The sequence below is a fragment of the Equus quagga genome, chromosome 7, assembly GCF_021613505.1.
Source record: "Equus quagga isolate Etosha38 chromosome 7, UCLA_HA_Equagga_1.0, whole genome shotgun sequence".
Taxonomy (NCBI): Eukaryota; Metazoa; Chordata; class Mammalia; order Perissodactyla; family Equidae; genus Equus; species Equus quagga.
This window is the reverse complement of record NC_060273.1, coordinates 68,491,713-68,517,058: the sequence shown is the minus strand read 5'-3', so window position 1 is coordinate 68,517,058 and position 25,346 is coordinate 68,491,713. Positions and strand designations below refer to the sequence as shown.

Sequence of the window (25,346 nt, the reverse complement as noted above, 5' to 3'; positions counted from 1 at the left end):
TTTATTAATTTTAGCCTCTGTGCACTTTTAGAAAGACCCAATATTTGCCATTGTCCATGTTGTGTACTTGGGGGAGAAAGCTTTCTTCTGCCTGTGGGCTGGCCTTGGGAAAGGAATGGAGAGGTGGTGGGGACGCGTGGTGTCCTAGGCTCCTGGGAAGAGGTGGGGCTGAATGAGGCTGGCACTCTCCGGCCTTATGGACTGAACCAGTTTCCTGTCCCCGGCTCTGACACCCGCGGACTTGGGAGTTGTTGTGCAGCACTGGCCCTGCCTGTTATCCTCAGCTTTGCCTGGGTTGCATCCTCAGGTCAACATCTGGCTTCCCCTGGCCAGCTGTGCAATTCTGATTTTATTTGATTTCAGTAAGGGGCTTAGGCTGGTCTGGGAGTGACTGACATTTTATTGCTCTCACTTCATGATCTGCTAAGCACTCCTGGGAGCAGAATGTTGCAGTTGGCATGTCCTGAGCCCAGTTCTCCCCAGGGTCTTGTAGAACAAGACAACTTTCCTCCTTCCTGTCCCGCTTCCCACTGCTTTCTCTGCTTCCTGTAAGCACAGGTATTTGAACACGATTCTCTTCTGCAGTAAGATAAACTCCTGGATTCTTGGAGTTGAAAGGAACCTCGAGATTCCATCTGGTTCTTCCCGTACCCCTGGGAAAGCCTGATTCTCAAGGGATCTCTCCTACTCCTTATCATTGCTTCCAGTCTGTTCCTCGGGAGAGCCTTCCATCCACTAACCCTCCTGCTTTATTTTATGTAACCCCACATGGCAGAGCCAGCAGTAGGGCGAGGCAAATGAGGCACCTAGCAAAATTTCAGGAGACACTCACTCCCAGGGTTGTGTAAGTGCCAACACTGCACTTGCAGGGCCCTGAGTGAACACCTCCTGAAATTTTGTGCCCTGGGTGCCTCACTGGCCTCACCCTGGTCCTGGCCCTCCTGCAGCATCCTAGGTCCTCAAACCCAGTCTATCTGGGGTAGAATTTCCTGTGTATGATAAAACGTATTCACCTGGAGAGGGAGCCGCTGCTTCTCACAGCCTCTCATTTTATTTCCAAATAGCTTTGTTTTTATTTTTCTTGTTTGGTGGCAAGAAACAGCATTACATATTTTATCTCATTTTATCTTCCCAACAGCCTGAGAGGTAGAGATGTCTGTCCCCATTTTACAAATAAGAAAATTAAGCTGTAAGGTGCGTGTGACTTGATCGCACTCTGGCATACCACTCTGTCCTTAAATTGGGTTGATGTTTTCTTTCTTCTCACCTCTCTTCTCCTTACTCATGGGTACGTCTCATGGTTGGAATAATGGCAGCCCTTGGTGTTTTCTGGTTCAAGCTCGACATTCAACTCTGTAACCTTCCTTTCCCTAGGAATTGAGGCAAGGCCTTATGTAGGCAAGATCCTGAGAGAACGATTTTTGCAAGCTTCTTTCCAGGCTCTTAATAAATACAATTTTCATCAAGGACAGAGCCTGGAACATGGTCAGGGCTCAATAAATATTTTTTAAATGAGTGATATATACCTGGCATTCCAGAGGAAGCTGAATTTAGCTGTGCAGGTACTTGGCATCAGTGATGTGATTTGACTGGAGGAAAACACCTCCCCTCTGCCCCCCCATTCTAGCCCTAATGCCTAGTCAGTCCCTGGAGAAAATACCTGATGAACTCTGGGAAAAGCCAAGACAGGAAAAGGGGAGAAGATGCTGAAGATGCTGTCTTTTTTCTTTCAGGAGCATGCACAACTCTCCCATGGAAGGACTTGAATCAGCGGCCTAGGGCAAGCATATGTTGTGCATAAATCCCATATTTCTCCCCTCTTAGGTCACTAATTATAATTCTACAGCAGCCATCTGACTTTGCCCTGACTGTCCCTATGTGTCAGTTGGGGAAATTTTCCTGTGCCTCTGACCTACAGCGTCATTCTGCAATCTGGTTCCACGGTGAAAGGACTCTTCACTTGAGCCCGTGGGCATCAAGGAGCCCCTCAGGTGAGTTACAGTGTGAGGAATCCAGGGGGATTCTTCAGAGGCTGGTGTGCTGAAGAACAGGCCTATGGGGTTTGCTGTGCCTGAGTCGTCGCTCTGAGTGGGCCCTGCGTCATCAGCATGCGTCCCACGAGCTGGAGAGGAGAGCATGTGGCTCTCATTGTCTTCAGCGCGGCTTTCTTTATAATCAGGTCCATCGCCCTGGAAAAGCACCTCTTTGCAGAGAACGTGGCTCAGGGCCTCTGGACAAAAAGTTTTGGGGAAAAAGATTACATTGATTAACAGGGACTGGTCATTTGAGGTTGCAAAGACCTGGGAGTATAAATATTGAGGAGAAATAATAGTAGGGTAAACACAGATAAAGACGTGATATTAGTTAATAACAGTTATAGCTACCACTCAGTGAGGGCTTACTATGTCCCGGGTACTTTACGTATGTTGCTGCATTTGGTCTTCTCAACAAGCCTATGGACAGCATCATCACCTCCATTTTACAGATGAGGACGCCAACACTTGCGTTTTCAGAAATTTAGCCAAGGTCGTACAGCTTGGAAGTGGCAGAGCCCACCTGTCAGCTGGTGTTTGAAGCCCATACTATTAACCACTACACTCTCCTGGCTCTTCCAAGTGACAGTGATTTGCAAAGTCCCTCTGAGGAGCTGCTCTGGTTCATGATATAAATGTTTGCCTGACTGTTTGGAACAAGAAGTGAGAATTCACGGAGCTCTGGGAATTGGAAAGTTTGGGCTGGAAACAATGTGACCATTACTCTCACACAGATAACACTTCTAGTTTACATGGCACTTCCAAATCGGTCACTGCATTTGATCCTTATACCATCCCCATGACAGCATCTCCATGTACAGGTGATGACATTGAGGCTCACCTGAAAGGTTAAGAGACCTGCTCAGGATCTCGGATGGCAGCACCTTCGTGTGCCCAGGATCTCCAGATCTGGTCTGGGGCATCCTGACCATTTGGTCATTCCCAAAAGACAGGAAGGGGATGGGTGAAACAGTCTTGACTATTTATTAAATCGTCTCTCAGAATTTCTCTGGAGTCCACTTCCCTTTCATTTTATTTTTCTCCATCTCAGTTCCCTCATCTTTAAAATACGACCTGCCTTTACCAACGGCAGGCGTGTCTGAATGGCAGAAGGTCATGGTGCTTTTCCAGATGCTGTGGACAGAGACTCTTCCTTCTCAGGTCAGTCAACCTTTTCCATTCACCAGGCACTTTGAGGTAATCATCATCTCATTTGAGATTGCATTAATTTATTACTTCATTTATTTACTTAGTTATCCAAAATAATTATGGAGTGCCTACTATAAGTCAGAGGTTGTACTAGGCGACTGAGCAGCACATAAATAATCTAATAATAACAGCTAGCCCTCATCGATTGGTTATAAAGTGCCACACGTTACACTAAGTGCTTTATCTGTAAGATTTAACCCATTTTACTGATGAGGAAACTGAGGTTCACAGAGGTTAAATAACTTATCCAGGTCTGCCTGACCCACAGACTTCTCTCTTAACTATATGAGTAATGAATATGCCATAGCCCTTGCTTTCCAAGGGCTCCCAAACGAAACAAGGGAAACCTATGTGAAGACAAATAAGCGCTTGAATGTCTGGTCTTATTAGAAAAAACATACCACTTTTCCCTCCCAAGTCTGTACTAGTTCAAACCTTTTGTGAAAAATAAGCCAAGTTGCAATGAACCCCTAGGAAATGCATCAGCAAGATGGGGCTATTTATCCCAGAGAAAACAGAGATTTTCATCAGAGTGGAGCCTGGATGTGTGTGGTCTTCGAGCATCCGAGAGACTGTGATTCAAAGGAGGATGTTGAGAAAATAAACAATCCTAACTGTGCACTGAGGAAGAAATGATTTTAAACTGTGGAAAGAGCAACTTGGATTAAAATCAGAAGCTGCCTTGAATAAACGGAGTGACTGGTCTTCAGAAAGAGAACACTTCACTGTGAGTTGAGAGGGTTTAGTTGAAGTGGGTATTTGTATGTAAATACAGAGTTTTATGGAAGCTCCAGGGCTCTAATAATGCTCTAAATAGACCTTGTTGATTCCCTTGAATCCTCTAAAACACAGAGCTGCAGCTTTGCTCAGTGGGGTGGAACTTCTTTGTCTCGCTCAGCAGGTTCCAACGTCTTGGGGAAGAAGTGGGTAGAAGAGTCATAGAATTATGGCTCCTGGTCATCTTGTTCATTAAAAAAACTCAAACATTTATTGAGCAGTGCTATAAATTAATGACTGTATATTACAACTCTGCAATGTCGGTAGGGATTATCATTTCCTTTTATAGTTGAGGAAATTGACTCATAGATTAACTAACAATAATGGCAATGGCTACCAATAATCAAACACTTTCTTGGTGCCATGCACAGAACTTTCCCATAGGTGCATTCTAATCTGCCCGACAACTCTATGCAACGGGTAGTATTTTCTTCTCTATTTTTCAGATGAGGAAACTGAAGCTTGGCGGAGTTAAGTGACTTAATCAAAGTGATTTGGTGGCAGAGTTGATACATGCATCTAATCGAGCTGGAATTTTGGCATAAGTTTTGGAGGAGCTGTCCAAGTGTGCTAAAACAGCTCACTCAACTCAAATCTGCATTGTTCCTGCTCCTTTGTGGCTTAGTGTTAGCTTCTATAGGGAATATTTACTGAGTAGAATTTGGGAGAAGAGGTGTCAGTGAAGCCTGTGGGACTTAGTGAGATGAAAGGAAAAGAGATGGTCGATGAGGAAAAACAAGGTTCTGTGGCCAGTGCAACTTCCTGGTTTTAGAATGAAGGAGGGTCACTCACTGTTGAGTCTTTCTTTTCTTTCTGGGGTTTCTTGCCTGTCAACCCTGCACCTTGAGGATCCTCCTGCAGAGTCATCTCTGTGTAGCTATAGGAGGAGCAAAAGGACCGAATTCCACTGCCTCCTGCTTCTTGTTGCAGGTCTCAGAGGCAGAGAGAAGCAGCCCAGGGAATGGGACAAGCTGTGGATGTAGAGTCAGAAATCCTGATTTGACTTTGGCCTGTTCTCATTCTTTCCTGTGTGATCATGAGAAAGTCCTTTGCTATATTTAAGCATTCGTTTCCTCATCCACAGAATGTAGATACTTCCTGTCCTAACTTATAAATTACTATTTGAAATCATGTTGAAGAAAGCATAAGATGCTACACAAGAACTCATTTCTGGACTGAAACAGGGGCATGCTCCAGGGTTAAGCACATGGACTCTGCCATCAAATCCAGGCTCTGCCATTATTAGCTCTGTGGCCATGGACAAGTCACTTATCGTATCTGTCTTTGTCTCTGCATCTGTAAAATGAGGGCATTAGTAGTTGCTGCTCAGAGGGTTCTTGTTAAGAATAAATAATTCTTTGTCGTGCTTACTTTGGTGCCTGGCACATTGTAAATGTTTAATAAGATTTTTTGTGATTCAGGGAGAATTGGTTGATGGTGTATGAGATTCGGATTCAGAGACATTGGGCTTAGAGACATTGATCAATTCAGAGAGATTGGTCTATGATGGGGGATGAATATATGAACTTCTAGAGGCTTCTTTGTGCTTTTCGCTTGAATCTTCAAGGAGGTTCAAGCGAACCTGAGGGGGACCACAGCCTTCTCAGGTAACCCTTCTGCTGTGCTCTTAGTAACTTATCTATTAGGTAGTAAATTAATAGCATTACTTTGGCATTTCAGTCAATAGGATTAAGATGATCTGATGGTAACGGACTAGTAATTGCTGCTGTTCAGAGGGAAACTGTCCAGTGGCAAAAACTGTTCTTCACAAGCTGGCTGGCTGCCCTCAGACCAGATTCTTCCAACCCTTTAAAAAAGTAACATTTTCCACTGATGATTAAAGAAATAAATGCTCATTGGAAAAATACAACGAAGTTCAAAGAAAAAAATAAAACCCACCTGGCAATCCCATTATCTAGATACCTACTGTTAACACATTAGTAAATTTCTGCCAGGGTTTTTTCCCTCTATAGATGATAATCTGTTTCTTTTCCTGCTTTTTTTACTGAAGATTCTGAATGAGATTTTGTCTTGTTATTAAACTTTGGAAACACAATTTTAAATGCTGCATATGCCACTGTGTTGCTGTATTAACATTCATTTAGCTATCGCTCTATGGATGGGCACTAATATTATTTCCAATTTTTAGCTATTATAAAATATACTGTGAAAAACCCCCTTGGTCACAAACCTCTATTCACGTCCTAGAAGCAAATTTGCTGAGTCAAAGGGTATGAATATTTCTAAGGCAGAAAAGCTGTACCAGTGTAAAGGAACCCCTCCTCACCCCCGGACCAGCAGCCTGGCTCCTCATTTCTCATAATGGAGAAAATTAATTCTCCTTTAGGTGGAGTTGGATAGGGGCAAGGGCTGAAGGCAATGGTGAGGAAGCAAAAGTTAAAAGAAGAGAGATGACTGTTTCTATCTTTTTCCTTCTTCCCCATTAACTCATATTGCCCAAGAAGCCATAGACATTGGAATGCGCTGGATGGGAGAAGGGGAGATCTTTGTGACAGCGTAGTTCAGAAGTCCAACATTGCATGGTGCGATACATTTTTTTATCTTTTATTGAATAAATTTGACATGTAACCATTTCTTTTTCTATTAAATTGCCCTGCCTATGTCTTCTGTCTGTGTCATATTCAATTTTTTATCCCTGTGAGTACTTGTATATAACAAGCATCCCGTAAATGCTTGAAATGAGAGATAGCTTGAAATTAGAGCATAGCACTGAGTGGACTCAAATCTCCTTCAGCCACATAGCTGTACGATCTTGGGTAAGTCACTTAAGCTCTTCAAACTGCTTTCTTTATCAGTAAAATAAGGATAATAATGGTGGTCCTAGGATTGTTGAGGTTAAAGAAGAAAATATCTGTCAAGTGCTGATGCAGTGCCAGGCACACAAAACCACTTAGTATGTTAGCCATTATTACAAATAAAAATACAAATTAAAGTTTTTATTCATAAGATTCAGATATTCTTCACCAAAGTTTTATACCAGTCTAGGTTAAACCTAATAATTCTGAAGGACTTCAGAAAAATCTAAAGACCCAAAGAGGCAAGTACAGCAGGAAATATTGAATGTGGGCTGTACTTCAAATCTTGGCTAATTTATTATATTCCATGATAGGTGCTGCATTTTAAGAGGAACATGAACAGATTGGAGGAAGTCCAGAAAGGAGCAACTGGGTTGGTAAACAAACTTGAAATTGACCTGTAAGGAATAATTAAAGACTCTGTGGGTGTTTAGCTCAGAGGAGATTTAAGCAGAGGGATCATTTTTTACACATCTCTGTTGGGCTGTTGCGGGGAAGAGGGACTCAACTTAATAAAATAATATTCTGGAATAGTTACTATTTGCCAGGCATTGAGCTAAGCTCTTTGAAAATATTACTTATTTTTCTTCTCCAATACACTCGATGAGGTACATAGCTCCTATTGTACAGATGAAGCAACGAAGGCACAGATGGCAGAAGTGACTTGGTTGAAGGTTACATGGCTAGTAGGTGGTAGGGGATGAGTAGAACCAGATCTTTCTGATTCCATAGTTTAGGTACCTTCTGCAGCCCACTGACTTATTCCAGGTGGCCAGGGAAGGTGGACTTTCAAAGAGGGATGTGGCTGCCTGATACATGTGGAAAATAAAATATTTTGATCATTAGAACTACCCTACAATGGAAGAGGCTGCCTAAGGAGATGGGGGTTTCCTGTCACTGGAAGAGTTCACATACAGGCTGAACTCAGTAGCATGCTGCAAGGATGACCTGCCGAGGAATGGGCCAGAATTGTGACTTTACTACTTACTTGTGTGACCTTGAAAGTTACTTAACATCTTCGAGCCTCAGTTTCTTCATCTGTAAACTAGGAATACTTAATTTTAATTTCAGGATTGTCGAAAAGAGTAAAAGACTCAGATAAATTGCTTAGCCAAGAAACTGGTATACAGAAGTTGCTTATTGTATATTAAGTGAACAATTATCTATGGTCTTTTTACTTGCACCAGTGGTTCTAATTTATATAGTGACACTATCTATTTGCTTCTTCCCTGGGGTCAATTCTGGATTTGGAGATGTCACCTGCAGAGGGGGTATTCTGCTTCACTTCTACAGAGGCAGGTATCTGCCAGCTTCTGTCCCCTCAGGCAAATGACAGGTTGGACTTTGAAACAGGGGCAGTGGAGTAAAGAAAAGGAAAGATGTTTAGACTGAAATGTTAAACAACAGAATAGATATTATTGGGAGAGAGATTAGAACCGTTTTAACCTATTGATGAATTATCACATGGATTTGAAGAGCCCACTATGTGTCTATCACTGTGCCATGTGCATTAAGGGTATATTCAATCAATTGGAGGCACTGTCTTTGTCTTCAAGGACCTCAAGGTCTGGGATGGCTGAGACAACTAGGAAAAGATTAGAGGACTGAGTGTCATTCTGCATCAAATCCTTTGAGTTAGGGAAGGGATGCTTAGTGGCAAAAGGTTGGAGAAGATGACCTTGGCAGATCTCTCTCTGGCCTGGGATTTTCTCTGGTAGTTCCCAGGATTGCTTCTTCTCAGACACAATGTGGTATTGTTGCAGTTATAGCTTCCTTGGCACATTCTCTAGTCATTTCCCCAGGACAACTCCCAGAGACTCGAATTATGCTAATCATTGTCATCCATTGATTAGCGGAAGGGGGCTGCGTTTCTTCCTGGACATAGAGAACAAAGCAGCATCTTCACTCCTCCTAGGGCTCCCTTCAGGCCCCTGTTCTTCAGATATCAGCCATGGCTCCCACTAACATCAGCGTGAACCCCACCAACATCAGCTGTGGCTCCCACCAACAGGAGACATGGAATTGGCTACCTGAGGATAAAGATTTCGTTGTAATTCTTGATGTAAGAGTCTTTGCTTTTCCTCTTTCAATAAGATAAGCAGACTCCAGCTACTTTGGGAAATGCCTTCCTTTCTTTCTCCTCTTGTTTCCTCCTTCTTTCATCCTTCCTCCTTAGCATTTGCTTCTTCCCACATAAATTTCTCTCTCCTTCTGGTCCTCTACCTTCTTTTTTTCCTTCATTTGTTTCTAAATCCTAGGATGGTGGAGCTGAGAGAGATCTTAAAAGTTGTGTAGTTCAGTCCACCCATCCATTTTACAAATGAGAGTACTGTGGCCCAAGAAGGAAAAAGACTCACACAGCGAGTTCTTGGCTGAATCCAGTGTAGACCTGAGTTGAAGGGTCTTCACTCTTTATTTCTCTGCTTGTCTCCCCGTCTTTCCCCGTTCTTGTTCCCCCTCTTTTTATTTCTTGCCCAGTATTATTTCTTATTATATTTTGTCTCTTTGTAAATCCCATGGTGATGGGGCTGGCCCCGTGGCCGAGTGATTAAGTTCGCGCGCTCCGCTGCAGGTGGCCCAGTGTTTCGTCAGTTCGAATCCTGGGCGCGGACATGGCACTGCTGATCAAACCACGCTGAGGCAGCGTCCCACATACCACAACTAAGAATATACAACTATGTACCGGGGGGCTTTGGGGAGAAAAAGAAAAAAATAAAATACAATAAATCCCATGGTGATAGGTGGAAAGGAAATCAGGACCTTGGATAGCAGAACCGAGGGGCCCTGTGTAGCCAAGTGCTCCCCACTTCTCTCCCTTACTGGGAAAGGCTATGATTTGGGGTGAGCGCTCAGTTTTTTTCCTCAGAGACTCCGCTTTCTCCACCCTGCCCCACTGCATCTTTGGAGAGGTTTGTGCAACGTCTTTCTGCATACGAAGACTTTGAACTGAATTGGCAAGGTGGCCTAAAGGCTTCCCAGATTGGTAAGATCACTGACTTAGTTTTCTCATGCACAAAATGGGGTTGCTATAAAGATTAAATGGTTAATGCACGTGGAGCTTTAGAAAAGTTCCCGGCATATAGTATGTTCTAAATATACATTATCTGATAACATTATTAATTCTAAATATCATTATTTAGAGGAATTTCTGTCCATAAGGCAAAGGGTTGGGAGTCACAGATGTCAATCTAACATAAGAAGGGAATAGAAAACTATGAATACAGCTTAAATAGATACTTGTTGGTGACCTCATCCCTGCTGTGCTCTGCCTGCTGCATGTGCCTCCTTTTTCCCAAATGTGCCATCTTTTCTCCAATTATTTGAATTCAAATAAGTAGCCCATGTCCATGACTCACATTGAGAAGCTATTTGGGACTTAAAGGTAAAGTTAGGCCTTGCTCAGAACTGATCCCGTTTCACAAGTTCTTCTGGTATTTTCCGTTTACTCCAATAGTAAGGTCTAGGGTAGAATGGTGTAGAGTCCAGTATTCTCCAAGCCCAGATTGCTTGCACGTCATATGACAAGTTTTGCCCAATTCGTATACTGTTATTTAATTTACTTTTAACTTGAATTTTTTTAGCTTAAAATAAACTATCAGTATTATACTGGAATCAGTAAATTCTAGTACCCAGTAAAGTAAAATTCATGATAAGTAAAATAAAAGAGAATTATCCCGTACCATTGAAATTTATCTTGTACACTACCAGTGGAACAATCATTAGATTTTAGGGAAAATTGTCATGGTAATAAGAAACTTAGAGTCCTCAGTCCTTGTCTGGGCTGAGTATTTAATTCACTGTTGACTTTAGACAAATCCCTTTTCCCATCGCCTCAGTTCCTCCCTGGGAATTGAAAGGATTGGGTCAGATAATTCTCTCCATCTCTAACTTTGTTTATGACCAGGAGGATTTTATGAAATTACACACAGAATTAGGTAGGGCTTCAGTCACCCTGATGAAAATATGTCCCATCCATCACTTGATCTAAAAACCCAAGTCTATAATATAACTCTGGCCTTCCATTTTCCGATGACATTAACTTCCAGCACAATGACTTCAGTGGGAAAAACAACTTCCATTTGCTCAGAAAATTCCTCCAAACACACCAAACAGTCTCAGCCTCTAGGCTCGTTGTTGCTTGGTGAAAACCAATCAACTGAGTACTGGTTTGGATCACTCCAAACATATTTTTTTCCCACCTTGTGAAGATCATCTTTTATTAAGGTGGGCTTCAAGTTTGATTGTGTGCCCACACTCCCTGACATCCTCTTTTTAAAAAATCTATTTTTTCAGCTTTCAAAAGTGATATATATTGTTGTAAGACATTCAAGCATTACCGAAATATTTACTGTAGTAAATAAAAGTCCCCCATAGTCTCATTCTTAAGAGATAATAACAACTATAAACAGTTTTGGGTCCATTTCTCTAGATTTTTTTCTTTCCCATATGAGAACAATAAAACATTTAATAAAATAAAAGTGGGAACCTGCTATACATACTGTTTTGCTACTTGCTTTTTTCCTCCATTTAATCTTCCTGCCTGGATATTTTTGACTTTCCCGCATGGAATGAGGTCACCTGCTTATTGGCTGTGAGACTTTAGATGAGTCACTGCTCCTCTCAGGGTTTCAGTTTCCTCATCTGTAGAAAGAAACGATCCTCTCCCACCTCCCTGTCTCCCTATGTCATAGGTTCAAGGGAGATAATGGGCCCATGTGAAAGTGTAGGTGCCCTGGGTGGACTCCAGTGGCCCATTCTCTGTCCCATTATCCTGTTTTACTGAGTTTATAGCACTGACCATGGCCTGAAATTCTATAGCTTCCTAATTTGTTTATTGGTTTGCACCCCTTCTAGAAGTTAAGTTATGTGAGAGCAGGGACTATGTCTGTCAACTTAGAGCAATTGCTGGCTTATAGTAGGAATTCAATAAATATTTTTTGGATAATGAACAAATTATCCACTCTTAGCCAGGCTTCCAAATGATAAAAGGTCCATTGGGAGAGAATGGGGCAGGGCAGGACTGGGCCAAGCCTAGGTAACAGTGGACAGCTGGCCAATCCATTGCCCTTGAGCTCCACATCATCCAGCTTGCTTGTTCTACAAGACTTTTTCTTCTGCCTGCATCATTCTCTCTTGGCACTCTTGCCACCTGGTGAATTAGTCATTCTTTATGGCCTAGTTTAAGTGTCCTGACTCCTAAAAAATTGTCTTCAACTTTGTCCTGTCTCCCCACCTCCAGGCAGAGTTAGTCAGACTCTTCCTTATGCTCCCACAATGCTTTGCACCTATCCCTTTTTATTAATAGTAATAATGGTTTTCCTGCTTTACACAATGCTCTGTGCCATGTGCACTGCTAACACTCTACATGTCTTCTCCCATTTAATCCTTAGGGTGGTCTGTCAGGGAGGGACAATTATCATTGCCATTTTACGGATGGGGAAAATTAAGGCTCATGAATCTTAAAGACTATCTTGCTCCCAGGCATACAGCTAGCAAGTGGTATAACCAGGATTCCAGAACATATCTAACTGATTCCCAGGCTAGAGTTTTTAAATGCTGAGTCTTCGCTGAGCCGACTTAATTTAAGAATTATGCAATGATAGCTGGAAAGACCCATAGTCTTTCCATAAGTCCAGTCTTATTTGAGGGATGGAAAAACTGAGACTCAGTTATAGTCAGAGCAGTACTTTCAGGGGAGGAAAAACTTGTTCCACTCTCTAGGCTGTCCAATTTCGAGGCAGCATGAGAGATTTACCTAGCCTTGTCACTTTCTTTTTCAGGAAGTGTAGCTTTTCATATTCCAAGCCATATTCAATGAATTCCTCCAAGCCCCTTCTCTCTGGGCTTGATGCAATCTTTTCTTGGCTCCTGTGAAGAGTTTTTCTTTTTCTACTAGATGTTTTAGGTTACGTCGAGAAAACTGTCTCCAATGAGGCCCATGCTTTCTACACACTTAAAAACCATTTTAGAAAGTTTGCCTTATTCTGTGGAAGGGGTCTCTCTGCAGACCCAGGCAATGATGGGAAGCAGCCTTCTCTGCGGTGGCTGAGACATTTGGAGACTGCTAGAGTTTGGACATGCTTGGCCAGCCGGCAAGGATAAGGCCGAGCCCCTCACGGCACCAGCTACAGAGCCAGGGCTGAGCTGCCATGTCTAGCTCACTCTCACCGTGACTCATTTCTTGGAGCAAAGAGGGGTCGTGGTGAGACACAGCAGTGCTTTGGGGTTGGCTGCTTGGAAGCCTTCCAGTCCTGGGCTTCTGCAGAGCCAATAAGAGGAGGATGGGAGCCGGCATGTGGAGACAAAGCAACTCAAACCAACAGGCACTGAAGTCTAATATATCTAAACCACTGGGAGGGTGCCGTCTATGAGGGGGGAGTGGAGCAAGCTGAACACTCTGGGAAGCACTGGGGGATGTGTCTCTTGTCTTCTTGGCCTTTCACATGCACCGAGAAATTCATTAAGTTCCTAGACTTTGAAGGGCTTACAGTCCAGCAGGAAAGTTAGAAGGGCACCCAAATGTATGTAAGCCCACTTTGAACAAACTGAGTGCCAAGGATAATGCCTACATTTCCAAGGGGATTTAGGAAAGAGAGCCTGTGCCCAGTTTGGGGGATGGACGGCAGCAATCCAGGGGAATCCTCGTGGAGGAAGTGGTGCTAGAGGTGGAGCTTGAGGCATGGATAGGATCTCAGAGAATTGAGGGAGGGGGAGTTGCCATTTGTTAAGGGCTTGTGCTCTGCATGGGAGAAACGCTTGAATTGTGACTTCATTTATCTGTTTATTGGTGAAGTTATCTCCCTTTTTTAAGACGAGGAACTTGCAGCTCAGAAAGGTTGAGCAAACCACCAAGATCACACCACAAGGAAGTGACGGAGGCAGGATTCAAAGTCAAATTAGCTTGAATCCAGAGCTGGTTGGTGTGTCTTCCAGGGCAGAAACAAGGGGAGAGGTTTTTCTAGATTTATGGAGGGATAGGGAACAGTGTGAGAAAAGCGCAGACATGACAATAACCAGCAGGTTACAGAGACCAGTGAGAAATCCAGTCTGAGCTGGAAATTGGTTGGTGTGAAGGAGCTGGAAATGTAGGTAGGGGCTATGCTGTGGCAAGCTGAGAGCTGTGTCCTACTAGAACCTGGTGTGCTCAGCGAAGGGGAGCACAAATGCAGGAAGGAGTGAGATGGATCTGTAAGCACACTGACAAGGTACTGCCAACGAGAAAAGGGAAGTTGCAGAACATGATGTTTGCTATAATCCCATTTTTGTAAAACAGAAACAGCTTACTATCGTAGCACAGCAGTTAAAGCCCCTCTGAAGCCAGACAGCCTGGATTCCAATCTGGCACTGTCAATTGCAGCCTGGGTGACCCTAGGGGAATTATTTAACCTCTCTGTTTTCCTCATCTGTAGCCTCATCTATACAATGGGATGAATAATAGTACATGCTTTACAGGATTTGTTCTGAGGATTACACGGGTTACTACATATTCAACTTTTGGAAAGGTGTTGGGCACATAGTAAGCACTCATGTTTTTGTCATTATTATGTTATTAAAATCATTTGGATGAATATCAAACTGTTAAGTGATTTACCCTAGGGAGTAAGATTTCTGTGTATTTTAGTTTTAGACATATCTCCTATGTGGTTTAAATATTTTATAGCAAGCATGTGTAATGTTTATAATGTAAACAAACAAACCAGAAAGTTTATTTCAAAAGTTGGTGTCAGGGGATTTCTGTTGTGTTTATCTACTAGCAACAGGCCTGCTAGGGTCAATTTCAGAGATGTCTCTGGTGTCACTCAGGGAGCCAATGGAAACAGGTGTCTGAGACAGCATCATTTGGGCTTCCCACAGGCCATGTGCGGAGTGATGCTCTTGAATATAAAGGAGGGCCAGCCAGTCCTTGCTGCCTTTCCCCATTCTGCTCTCTCCACCCTCATCTGGACTAGGTGTGGGTTCCTGGCCTAGAGATGTTCTGGGTCTGCTTTTCAAGCAGCAACTCGGGAGCTTTTGGTGAGAACTCCAATGCTGGAGTTGGGCTGCCTCTCCAACCTCCCATATGGAAGATAAAGGGAAATGGGGTATACTCAGGGCTGTGTGTTTGGGGGTTAGAGTGTAAGGTTTGAAAAGGTCTTTGGTCTGAGTACTAGGGACTAGCAATACAAAAGGTTCTTTTCCTGAGCCAGAGACTCTGCTGTTCTTCTTCCTGACCTCCCTACTCGGAAATTCTCTCCCGTACTCCTAAGTGGCTCTTTCAGTTGAGCGATCTAGGCCACAAGGCAGGTGGGACAGAGAAGAAAGCGTGTGCTGCAGTAACTGGCTTCTATCCGTAGAACTCTAACCACATACCTCAGTGATGGGGGCGGAAGTTAAGGCAATATCCCTCCCATGTGAAGGACAGACATTGAAAACTCACATCTGTTTATAGAGGTATGTTAACTTCATTATTATCTAGAACCACCCACAGGAGATGAGCCCTTGATTGTCTTAAGAGGCAAGTTCATCTCTTTTCTGCCTCTATCTTCCTCGTCTAGTTCAGTCTCCTCCTTTCTCCTCCCTGGCTCATTCTTGGAGCAACAACGGCAGTGCAACAGTTCAAAGAATATTTTCTGGAGTCAGACCTGTTTTTAAGTCCTGGCTCTGCCTCTATCTATTTGTCTTTCCTTGGGAAAATTACATAACCTCTTTATGCCTCAGTTTTGTTACCTGTAAAATGGGAACATAATAGTACTTACATCTAAGGATTTTTGTGGGATTATGGGATGAGGCATGTGATGTTGTTAGCATGGTACCTAACGTTCAATAGATACTCAACAAATAGTAAATATTATTAGTGAGTTGTTGCAGTCAAGCTGAGGAGGAGCATCATGGAGGAGGGAAGGAGGGAAGATTCAGGAAGAAAGAAATGCCTGCCTGCAGTAGCTATTAACATAAAAAATGTACGTGATCTGTGCTCCAGCAATTCCATTCCTTGTACTTGTTATCTACATGGAAAAACATCAGAAATGTTCGCAAAGATGCACTGTGGTTATTGCAGCACTGATTGTGGTGGAAAAATTAGAAAAAAGTATAAATGCCCATCAGTAGGGGGATGACTGCAAAACAGTGGGGTATCCATAACATAAAATGCTCTGCAATCGTTACAAAGATGAGGTGGGGCCGTATGCCTCAACGGGTAAAGCTTCCCAGGACATGTTGATACGTGAACAAAACAAATTGCAGAACTATATGGGCAATATCGTTCCACAAAATGATCAAATAGGATACCCCTCAAAGAAAGAAATGCTGGCAGGGACCTGGACATCATTATCAAAGGGAATTTTAGGCTTAAGTCTAGTATTAGAATTTTCAAAAAGGAGAATGTATGCATATATTGTACAATTAAAAATTACCAAGGACAGAGAAAGATATACCTATCTAGCTAAGAATTGGAAGAATATGGCTGTCAAACCAAAGGCCTGATGGGAAATTCCCAGCTCTTCTCTCATAGGCTTCTTTCCATCCCTGAGGCCCAGTGGCAGAGGGTGAGAGGTGAGGGCTTTTAGCCTGATATCTGCACCAGCTCACAGGGGCTGCACCTTAAAGAGGAATATATATACGTGTGTTTGTGTGTGTATAAGCATATATGTTCCTCTCTCTCTTTTACATATATATACATATATATATATATGTATATATATATATATATATAGCAGTATGGTGAACTAGGAGGAAGGAGATCTGTATTTGAATCCTGGCTTTACCCTGAGATTAACAGTTTGGTCTTAGGCAAGTCAGTTTTCTTCTCCCAACCTCAGTTTTCTCAACTCCTAAAATGGGGATAGTAACCACTGTCTTGTGTGTATTTTTTAAGGTGGTTGGGAAGTGCATCTGGGATTGTGGTTCTGAAAGACCTTGTTGACTGTGAAGCACTCCTGTACGAGTACTGAAGGCTCCCTGGCAGCCAGGGTTGCATCAGCCTCGCCGCATATCTCTGGAGCTGGGGAGCATTGTCTGACTGAGCACACAGCAACGAACACGCAGCTCTCAGAGGCTGACGATCACAAAAGTTACTCTATTTGATGTATAAGATACTAACGTGCTTTGTGGAAAGGATGTAAGTCAAGGGGGTAGAGAAGAAGGAAGGACATGGTCCTGAGGCTAGACAGATGGTAGAATGGGGCAGCAGTCTGAACACCCGGGAGTCCTAAGTGAGCCTCTAGTTATGCAGGGCTGGTAGTACAATGGGCACAGCAAGACTGGTCAGCAAGGCCATCCTTGGAGAAAGAAACTGCAGATTCCCTCCCTCTGATCACCTTGATCTACCTCCTCCATCAATCCCAACAGACTCGTCACTGTGTCCCAGGGCCCCTTGGTGCCAGGATTCAATGCCTGTTCCTCAGGTGCCCCTTCTCTTTATCCAGCCTCACACAGTCAGAGTTCCCAGCTTTGTGAATGAGAGCTGTTTTTTTGAATGAGAGCTTTTGATGCACTAGGACTTCAGGGACCAGGCCACCAGTTTGGGGTTGGGGATAGCTCCCTGAGGAGTCCTTCTTGAGGTACGTGTTTATGAGGGAGGACAGTGTGAGAGGGGGTTGAAGGAAGGAAAGTGCGGTGACAGAGTCCAGGGCACGCGGTTTTAGAGCTGACATGCAGATAAGTGTGGGGCCCGTGCACAATTTTGTGGGCTTTGGTAGCTCTGCCATTCACTCTATAACCTGGAAGAAGTCATTTATCCTCTCCTCGTCTGCAAAATAAAGGGTTGATCTAAATCAGGGGTCCCCAGTCAGAGTAATGTTGAGATTTGCTACTCAAATCTTTGGTCCACAGAAGCATCGCATCACCTGGGGGCTGTTAGAAATGCAGACTTTCAGGCCCCACCCCGGACCTCCTGAGTCTGAATCAGCCTCTTACTGAGATCTTCAGGTGATTTGGAGACTCTTGTTAACACTCCAGGATTCTGGGTCCCCATCCTGAGAGATTCTGTTTCAGTAGTCTAGAATGATGGTGGGGACCTGTATGTTTGACAAGCCCCTCACAGCTAGCTTTGAGGGCTGTTGACTTATAGAGCTGCTGTAAGTCTCCATGATTCCACTGGTACTTAAGACACTGAAGGAAAGTGCGACTCTTGGGGGCTGAATGGGTGGGAGACTGAGGATGGACCTTTGGAGGAAGGGAGCAGAGTCTGGTTCTCAAGGTGCCGGTGGGTTGCCCAGTGGAATAGGCAAGAGAGAACGCTGCCCATTTCATGGCTGGGATTAATGACTGGCAGCAGCTCCCTGTGAAAATGGTAAACTCATTTAGCTGCGGACACTGAAAAACAGCGGAATTCAAAGGCAGAGAGTGGTAATCTAATTGCACTGAATTAGCCTCGGGAGACTCGGACAATATCAACTTCAGAAAACCACAAAGGGAGCCTTTATAAGGAGTTTCAAAAGCTTTGGGGACTCAGCACCCCTCATAAGGGCTTGCATTACAAAGCATAGGCACCGTGTGGCTGAGCCCCCCTCCTCAGCATCTCCGGGCATTGTTCCCTTCTAATGTGCTTTCTGAATGAATTTGCTGGCTGGCCCTATGGTGTTTTCAGCTGTGTGTTAGGCTTAATAGGAAGTTGGTTCAGGAGAGACAGCTGGAGTTCAGGGCTGAGAGGCCTTTAGCCACACAGCCCATCAGTCCGGTGAACATCATCTGTGCCTGTGGACTTGTCCTGGCCCAGTGCATTTTCTGGTGGTCCTTCCGGCTTTGACATTCTCTTATTCTGAGGTCCTTCTCATTTCTTAAAACCAGGCTCTTATGTAACCAAGGTGATTTCCTTTTAATAATCCTTTGTCGCATTGTGCGTGTGTGTTTATTGCCCAATTTATTCATTATCCTATCCATTTTAAAGAAAGGAAAGGTACGAGTGAATGTGTGTTTATGGCATGACTCAGAGAGCTTACAAAGATCAGAAGTTAATTTGGGACTCAGGAAAGGAGGAAATATAAGTATCGTGAAGATTTATCTCTGACCTGCATTTCATTTACATTTCTGCAGCGAATCACAAATCTCAATCCACAAAAGCAGCTTGAATTTCTTCTACATCACTCCTGCAAGGTGGATTTTCAGTCTCTGCTTGCATACCTCCACTGGCAGGGACCCTCACTACCACTAAGGCAGCCCATTGCACCATTTGACAGATCTGCCAGAAAGTTCTGAATTACATTGATCCAGAATTTGTGTGTGTACATTAAAAAAAAATATCTATCAATTTACTCCAGTTCTTCTCTTGGAGCTATATAGAATAAATCAAATCTAATGTTTCCCAAATGGGGTCCCCGGGTACCTAGGGGGTTCATGAAATAGTAATGAGAACTCAGAATCTGTTTTAAATGTTTCGAAGACTCTAACAAATTGCATATTTACTTCTGACAAGGCTCTGTGGGAGAGCTAAAAAGCATCACGTGCCCTGACTTTTGTTTTTTCTTAGGTCAACTCAGTGTGGCAATGCTGCTTGTCCCATGATGTCCAGTGTGTTATGTATGCCTTTGATTAGTAAAGATGGGGAAGATGGTGATGAACACGGTTTGATAAACAAAATTTTTAAAACATAGTCTTTATGGGGGAGGAAAAAACCAAACAGAATTACCGATAAATGTATAGAAACCTCCGGTCTCTTTCTTATGCCACTGTTGAGATCTATGAGGACAGTGATCAAGGCATCATGTTTTCCCATTTTATGAAGCATTTCCTGGGGAAACTGACATATTTATGGGGTCTCTCAATAATTGTATCCGGGTTGAGATAACTCTCCAGAGAGTGAAGTTGCTTAGTGACCTCCTCAATTCTTTCAGACCTTTGAGGTTGAATATAATTTAATGCTGCCATTTCTTGTGATAATTAAAATATGCGGCAACAATTGTAACCAAAACTGTTCTGTCATGGAGGAGACTGGGAGAAGATAATCCTTGACTGGCACAGCTAAAAGTGATTTTAGAGCGAGTGATTTGTCAATTCCCTTCATTTTACAGCTGGGGAAACTGAGGGCCAGAAAGGTCATGGAACCCTCTAAAGGTCATGCCACTAGCTAAATTTTGGATCCCAGGTCTCTTGCCCTTTGGGCCAAAGCTGCTTTGTCTAAAGCAGCAGAAAACCTGCAGAATGGCGTCAAGATGGCCAGGCGGGAGACAGTGCCATCCATCTTAAAAATCATTCTGGCTTCTGCCAGCTGATGAAGGAAATAAAGTTAATGACGCCCACATAAATGTGATGCTGTGGCAGAACATGCACACAGGCTGTCTGGAGGGGAGATCTGTGGGCCCTCTGAAGAAGGAAAAACGTTTTTTAATGTAGCTTTAAAGGGAGAAGTGACTCCCCTTTCTGCAAGGACAGGGACTGTGGCATCTATTACCTCTGTCTCCCCTGCAGAGTGCCTAGTTTTGGACTGGACACATAAACACATGACAAATAAATGCCTAGTGAAGAAATGAAGGCTATATCAGCACCAAAGCAAATTCATCCCGAGCCTTTGTGGGTGTGGGCCCCTGTCCTTAATAAAGACCCTATCTGAGACTGGAGGGAACTTAGAAGCATAGGAATCAGTCATTTGAGTTGATTGATAAGAAACCTGAGTCCCCACAATGGAAAGAGACTTGTGGAAGCCATGCTGCAGGATGGGAGCAGCGCTAACTCTAGAAGGGGGCTCTCAAATCATAGCCTACCTGCTCTTCCCAATTCACCACATGGTTGCAACCTCTTTCATAAGATGGTCTCAAAAATCAGTTCCCTAAATATCCCAATAGGTCATTACCAGTTTTGCAAATATGCAGATGTTATGTGCTGATTCATAACTCCATTCACTAGCCTAGGGTTCTTGTCCAAGCCGTCCCTCAGGAACAAAAGAAATGATGTTTTCTTTTCTCTTTCTCAAGGTTCCCAAGCCCCCAAAAGAGGGTAGACTGACATTTTGATTGGTCCTAATGCAGACTGCTCAAGGGGCTTCTTTCCTTAGGAAAAAGTCCTGGGCCCATTTCAGAAGTTCCTAGACACTTTCCGCAGTACCCCAAATGCAGCGGGTAAGATTTGAGGGAGAATACAGCTACGCTACCAGGAGGAAAAGATCCAAGTGGTCATCTGCCTCTCTTGGCAAGCTTGGAGACTGGGGAGCCAGAGGGACCACCTCAAAGGAAAGCTTATTTACCTTTCAACTGGGTTGCCTTTCAGGACCGAGATACCAAACAATCTATTTGCCGTGTTCCTTTTGACCCTAGAGTGAATAGAAACATCTCCCCTTCAAGGTTTTGGTGACCTTTCTTAATAAGGGAGTGCCATATTCAGAACAAAACCCTGTGCAAGGAAGCATCCACTGGGATGGCAGATGGAAGTGCACATAAAGGAAAGCTGATCATCTTTTGGGAAAACCACTCATGGTTTAGATTTGGTTTCTCTCCTCTGCTTTTATTCCCTTCTCAAGCACAAGCTGGGTCCCTTTTTGCTTCACTGGGGTACTTTGCGTGTTTTGTGAGAGGTGTTTTCTCAAGGAAACTAGACTGTTCTCCTCGTAATTGTACATCAGAGCAGCAGATTAAATATTTGGTCATTCCATACCAGTGGTTCTCCACTGCAGGAAATCCCCTCCCACCCCCCCTCCCCCGATTTTTGGCACTGCCTGGAGACATTTTTGACTGTCATGACTCAGGGAAGGGGTGCAACTGGTGCCAAGGATACTGCTAAACATCTTACAATGCACAGGACAGTCCTCGTAACAAAGAATTATCCAGTTCAAATGTCAATAGTGCCAAGATTGAGCAGCATGGTTAAACACCATGAGTCTATTTGAGTGACTCAGAAGGTGAGTAAATTTGGGGGTCACTCTTGGCCCTTCCCAGCCATAAGCCACCCTAAGGGCTCTAGGAATCAAAGCAAGTTTCCTTTGGCTTGAAAGGAGGTTTAATGGGAATGTGTTTCTATCATAAAAAACCTTATCTTTGCCTATTATTTTTGACTGGTCTGGATGTAAAGCCCCATCCCTAATTTAAAATAAAGAGACAAAATTTAGGTTATTGAATCCTAGACTGTCACTCATGGAATTTTAGAACCACAGGCTTTTAAAATATCAGAGCAGGAACTTCAGCCAAATTACCTCATTTTACTTATGGGGACACAGTTGATGAACACTGCAATGCTGTGTCTCCCAGTACCCTATGTTTCTCTCCCCTTCAGCTCTTGCTAAGACCTCGATTCATCGTTCTCTGTATTGGCACCATATGAGATTTCCGCCTCACTCACTTCGATTGTTGTTTTGTTTGTTTTGCTGTCATTATTGCCATTTTGCTGGTTACGTGCTGATGCAGCAACACTTCTATTATCGAGAGCCTTTCCTTTTCTAGCCCCCCAGATTTACTCAACAAGGTAAGCAGCTGGCATCATTTAATCTAAGGAGTACCTAGGTGCCTGAGATGATTGGATTGGCTCATTCCAACACAGCGCCTCTCCCTTGGGGGAGAAGGGGTTATTCAAATAGAACCTGCTAGGGAGCTGCCAGTCTCCATTTACCCCCACATACAATCTAATAAGCCCCTAGATTTCAATACTTGGTATTTTCACCTGAAATTTTTTAAAAATGAGAAAGTTAGAAATGAGAATGCTAATTAGACAAAGGCAATACTTTCCCTCCTCGTAACCTTTTTTTTCCCCATCTCCCTGAAAAACTGCTGAGGGTATTTCCCTGGTGCAAGTCTTATTTTTATCATTTTACATTACAGAACATTTCTGAAACAACGTTTACTCCTCAAATCATGTAGCCATTCCTATATTTTGAAAGTGCAATGGTACCAATTCCTTTCCAGCTCTCCACAGCCATGACTTTTCTTCCTTACAAACACCTGGAATTCTATCTCATATCCATGGTAGCTCGTGTATGCCTTGACACATGTAAGGGAAGTAGATATAGAGTGATGCTTCCTGATAGGTCACCATCAGTTTACTTGAAGAATTAATACGGTGGATTCATAACCTTATCAATATGATCACAATGCAAACCTTTTGGACTGTGTCTCCCTTTTGTGAAAGACAATGTCTGAGGAAGAAAATCAAGCATTACATACTGTTCATCAAGAAAAAAGGAGCTGGGGGGGGGTGATGTGCTTGGTCCTATTAATTTGCTCTTTAATCTTCCTGGTTCAGTTCTGTCTCGGTAAGCCAAACAGAGAATCAATTTGCATACAAATGTTACCAAGTACCCGACCTCCACAGCATTTTACTGTTTTACTATGTGTGTAGGGGAGAAAGGAATTGATATCATTAGTTAAGAGTTCTGCCCTTTCCCTCATAAAGTAGCTACATTTCACAAGGCCCTGGATTGTTGGACTTTTTTCATTCTGACTCCTTATTTGCATTCTGAGCTGCGGGCAGGACTGTGGCCTATCAAAGAATTATTTGAACTGGAGATTAGAAGCTTTAGCACTGAATATCTCAGAGAAGGAAGGGAGTTTTTTCTTTATTTCAAGAGAAAGACATGAAGGGAGGCTTGCATATAGATCCTTACAATCTGGGGGAGGTATCATTTATTTAATAAACAAACCAATGCATTAATCAAACCAGCAATTCATATGCAGAGCTCTCTACAAAGTAAAAAAATCAAGAATTACTTGCTTATGTTTATGGTGGGACAGAATTATATTCGCAGGCTACTTGTTTTTAAAAACAACCTGGAGTGCTGTTTCCAAATGACTGTTAATCCAATGCCATGGTAAAACATGAGAGGCAGGCATCTAAAATGAGGAAGATTAATGATCCCTGCAGGTCGTGGAAGAAGAAGAATTTCCTTCAATTCATGTAAATGGAATTTATCATAACCACCTCTGAAGACGGCATGATTCATCCACTTACAAAAGCACTATCTATTTCAACGCTTCCCAAAGAGGTGATTTTTCACTTTTCACTTGTACTAACATAAAAATACTAAGCCTTTTTTTTTTCTGTTGTAAACAAAAAAATTTAACCTGAAAGACAACTTAACAGCTATTAAGTCAGGGATAGACATAAACTAAGAAACAAAACAAACAAGAATTGTTCATCAGTTCAGGATCTGCAGCTAACAAAGTAGAGTTTAGAAAGGTGAGTGAGGGAGACGAGGGAGTCAAAGTTTCAAAAGGGAAATGTTTCCCAGAATCTGTTCATAAACAGATCTACTCTGCGCCTAAATTCAGGGCTTTACAACCTGAGGTCATAACAATATCGTTTCCAGGCACTAAACCTCAGCAACACCCTCACCCCTACCTACACCCCGCAGAAAAAGAAAATAACAACAAAAAAGGAGAGAAAATGAAATGTTGTGTCCAGCGAGTTCGAGTGCAACCTTCCCCGTCACCGCTAGTTGTCACTTGGCTCCCAGACCGGGGAGCTGAGGTTTTCGGCACTGCGGTTAGAGAGAATGCAGTCCTAATTAAACTGAGTAACTCCTAAAGCTTCCCCCTAAAGTCCTCAGCCAAGTGAGAGCCCGTATGCAGGGGGGCTGGGGGCCAGTGATGGGGTAGGGGTGTAGCAGGCGGTAGGGCAAACAAATCACAAGAAAAAGGCAAACAGCTGCCAGAGCAACGACTGTCTCAGACCTCCACGCACAAGCCAGACACCCTGCGGGCGGAGTGGCGGGTGGGGGTGGGATGGAAGGACCCGATTGCAGAGGTATACAGCACCCACCTCCCCCTAAATGAGCGGATCGAGGACAGAGTCAGCCTCCGTGCTCCTTTACCCCATTTCCATCAAAGCGATGTGGTCAGTAGAAAATTGCATACCTGAAGAATACAATGGTCTCCCAAAGGTAGAGTCGAAGAGTATTGAAGCTGTACATTTTTCAGGTCCTTGTGCTTTGTAGTCCACGAGTTATGGGGGCAAAAAATGTTTCAAATTGGCACTTACAAGACCAGCGAGCGCTATTGAAAAAAATAATCCAGATGCTAAGGGGAGGTGGGGAACAGGGGAGCAGAGGAAGAGCCCCAGGGGAAATTGAAGCGAGGGAGCTGTGGGTACCACGGAGAGCGGCAGCAGCGAAGCGTTTCAGCACCACGGAGAGCGTCCAGCCCTGCTTTTCAGGAGCGCGAAGAGTATTGCTGTTTGTTAAACTCCAGCGTGTCTGCTGGCTCCCTGCGGCGCTGGGGAAGCACGTTTAGGGGTGGGTGTATTTTCTTTTTTACCCCTGTTTTTCTGTTTAAACGGCCAGCTCCAAACAAGAAAAAAAATCTTCTGTGGAGATCAGAGCGCTGGCCTCGGACGGTAAGATTGAGCGAGCATCTTGGTTAGTGAGAGCAGGGCTTTATGCCCCTAGGCTGGCCTGAGGGGTTTAGGGACGAGGGGAAGCGATTGACGATGCTGCCTTCAGTTAAATCCCGGAGAGTGTGCCAGGCTGGCGCATCGCGACCGAGTCCCGGAATCTCGTCCCCCTGCCTGCGTGCCGGTCTGCTGCCGCTTTGCGATCCGTGTTCTCTGGTCCCCGCCGAATAAGTTATGATCGCTGCAGGAAAGGTGTCCCATTGCTTAGGGATGCAGGCGTGAGAGA

The 25,346-nt window shown here is 43.7% G+C and overlaps 1 protein-coding gene across 1 annotated transcript in view; it reads right to left on the bottom strand.

Annotated features, from left to right (window-relative positions):
* Positions 1 to 24,641, bottom strand: part of GLRA1 (glycine receptor alpha 1) — a 73,697-nt gene extending 49,056 nt beyond the window's left edge. The window contains exon 1 of the mRNA XM_046668238.1: positions 24,586 to 24,641. Coding sequence (XP_046524194.1) covers positions 24,586 to 24,641 — 56 coding nt within the window. The remainder of the gene's footprint in view (positions 1 to 24,585) is intronic.
* Positions 24,642 to 25,346: the final 705 nt, after the last annotated feature.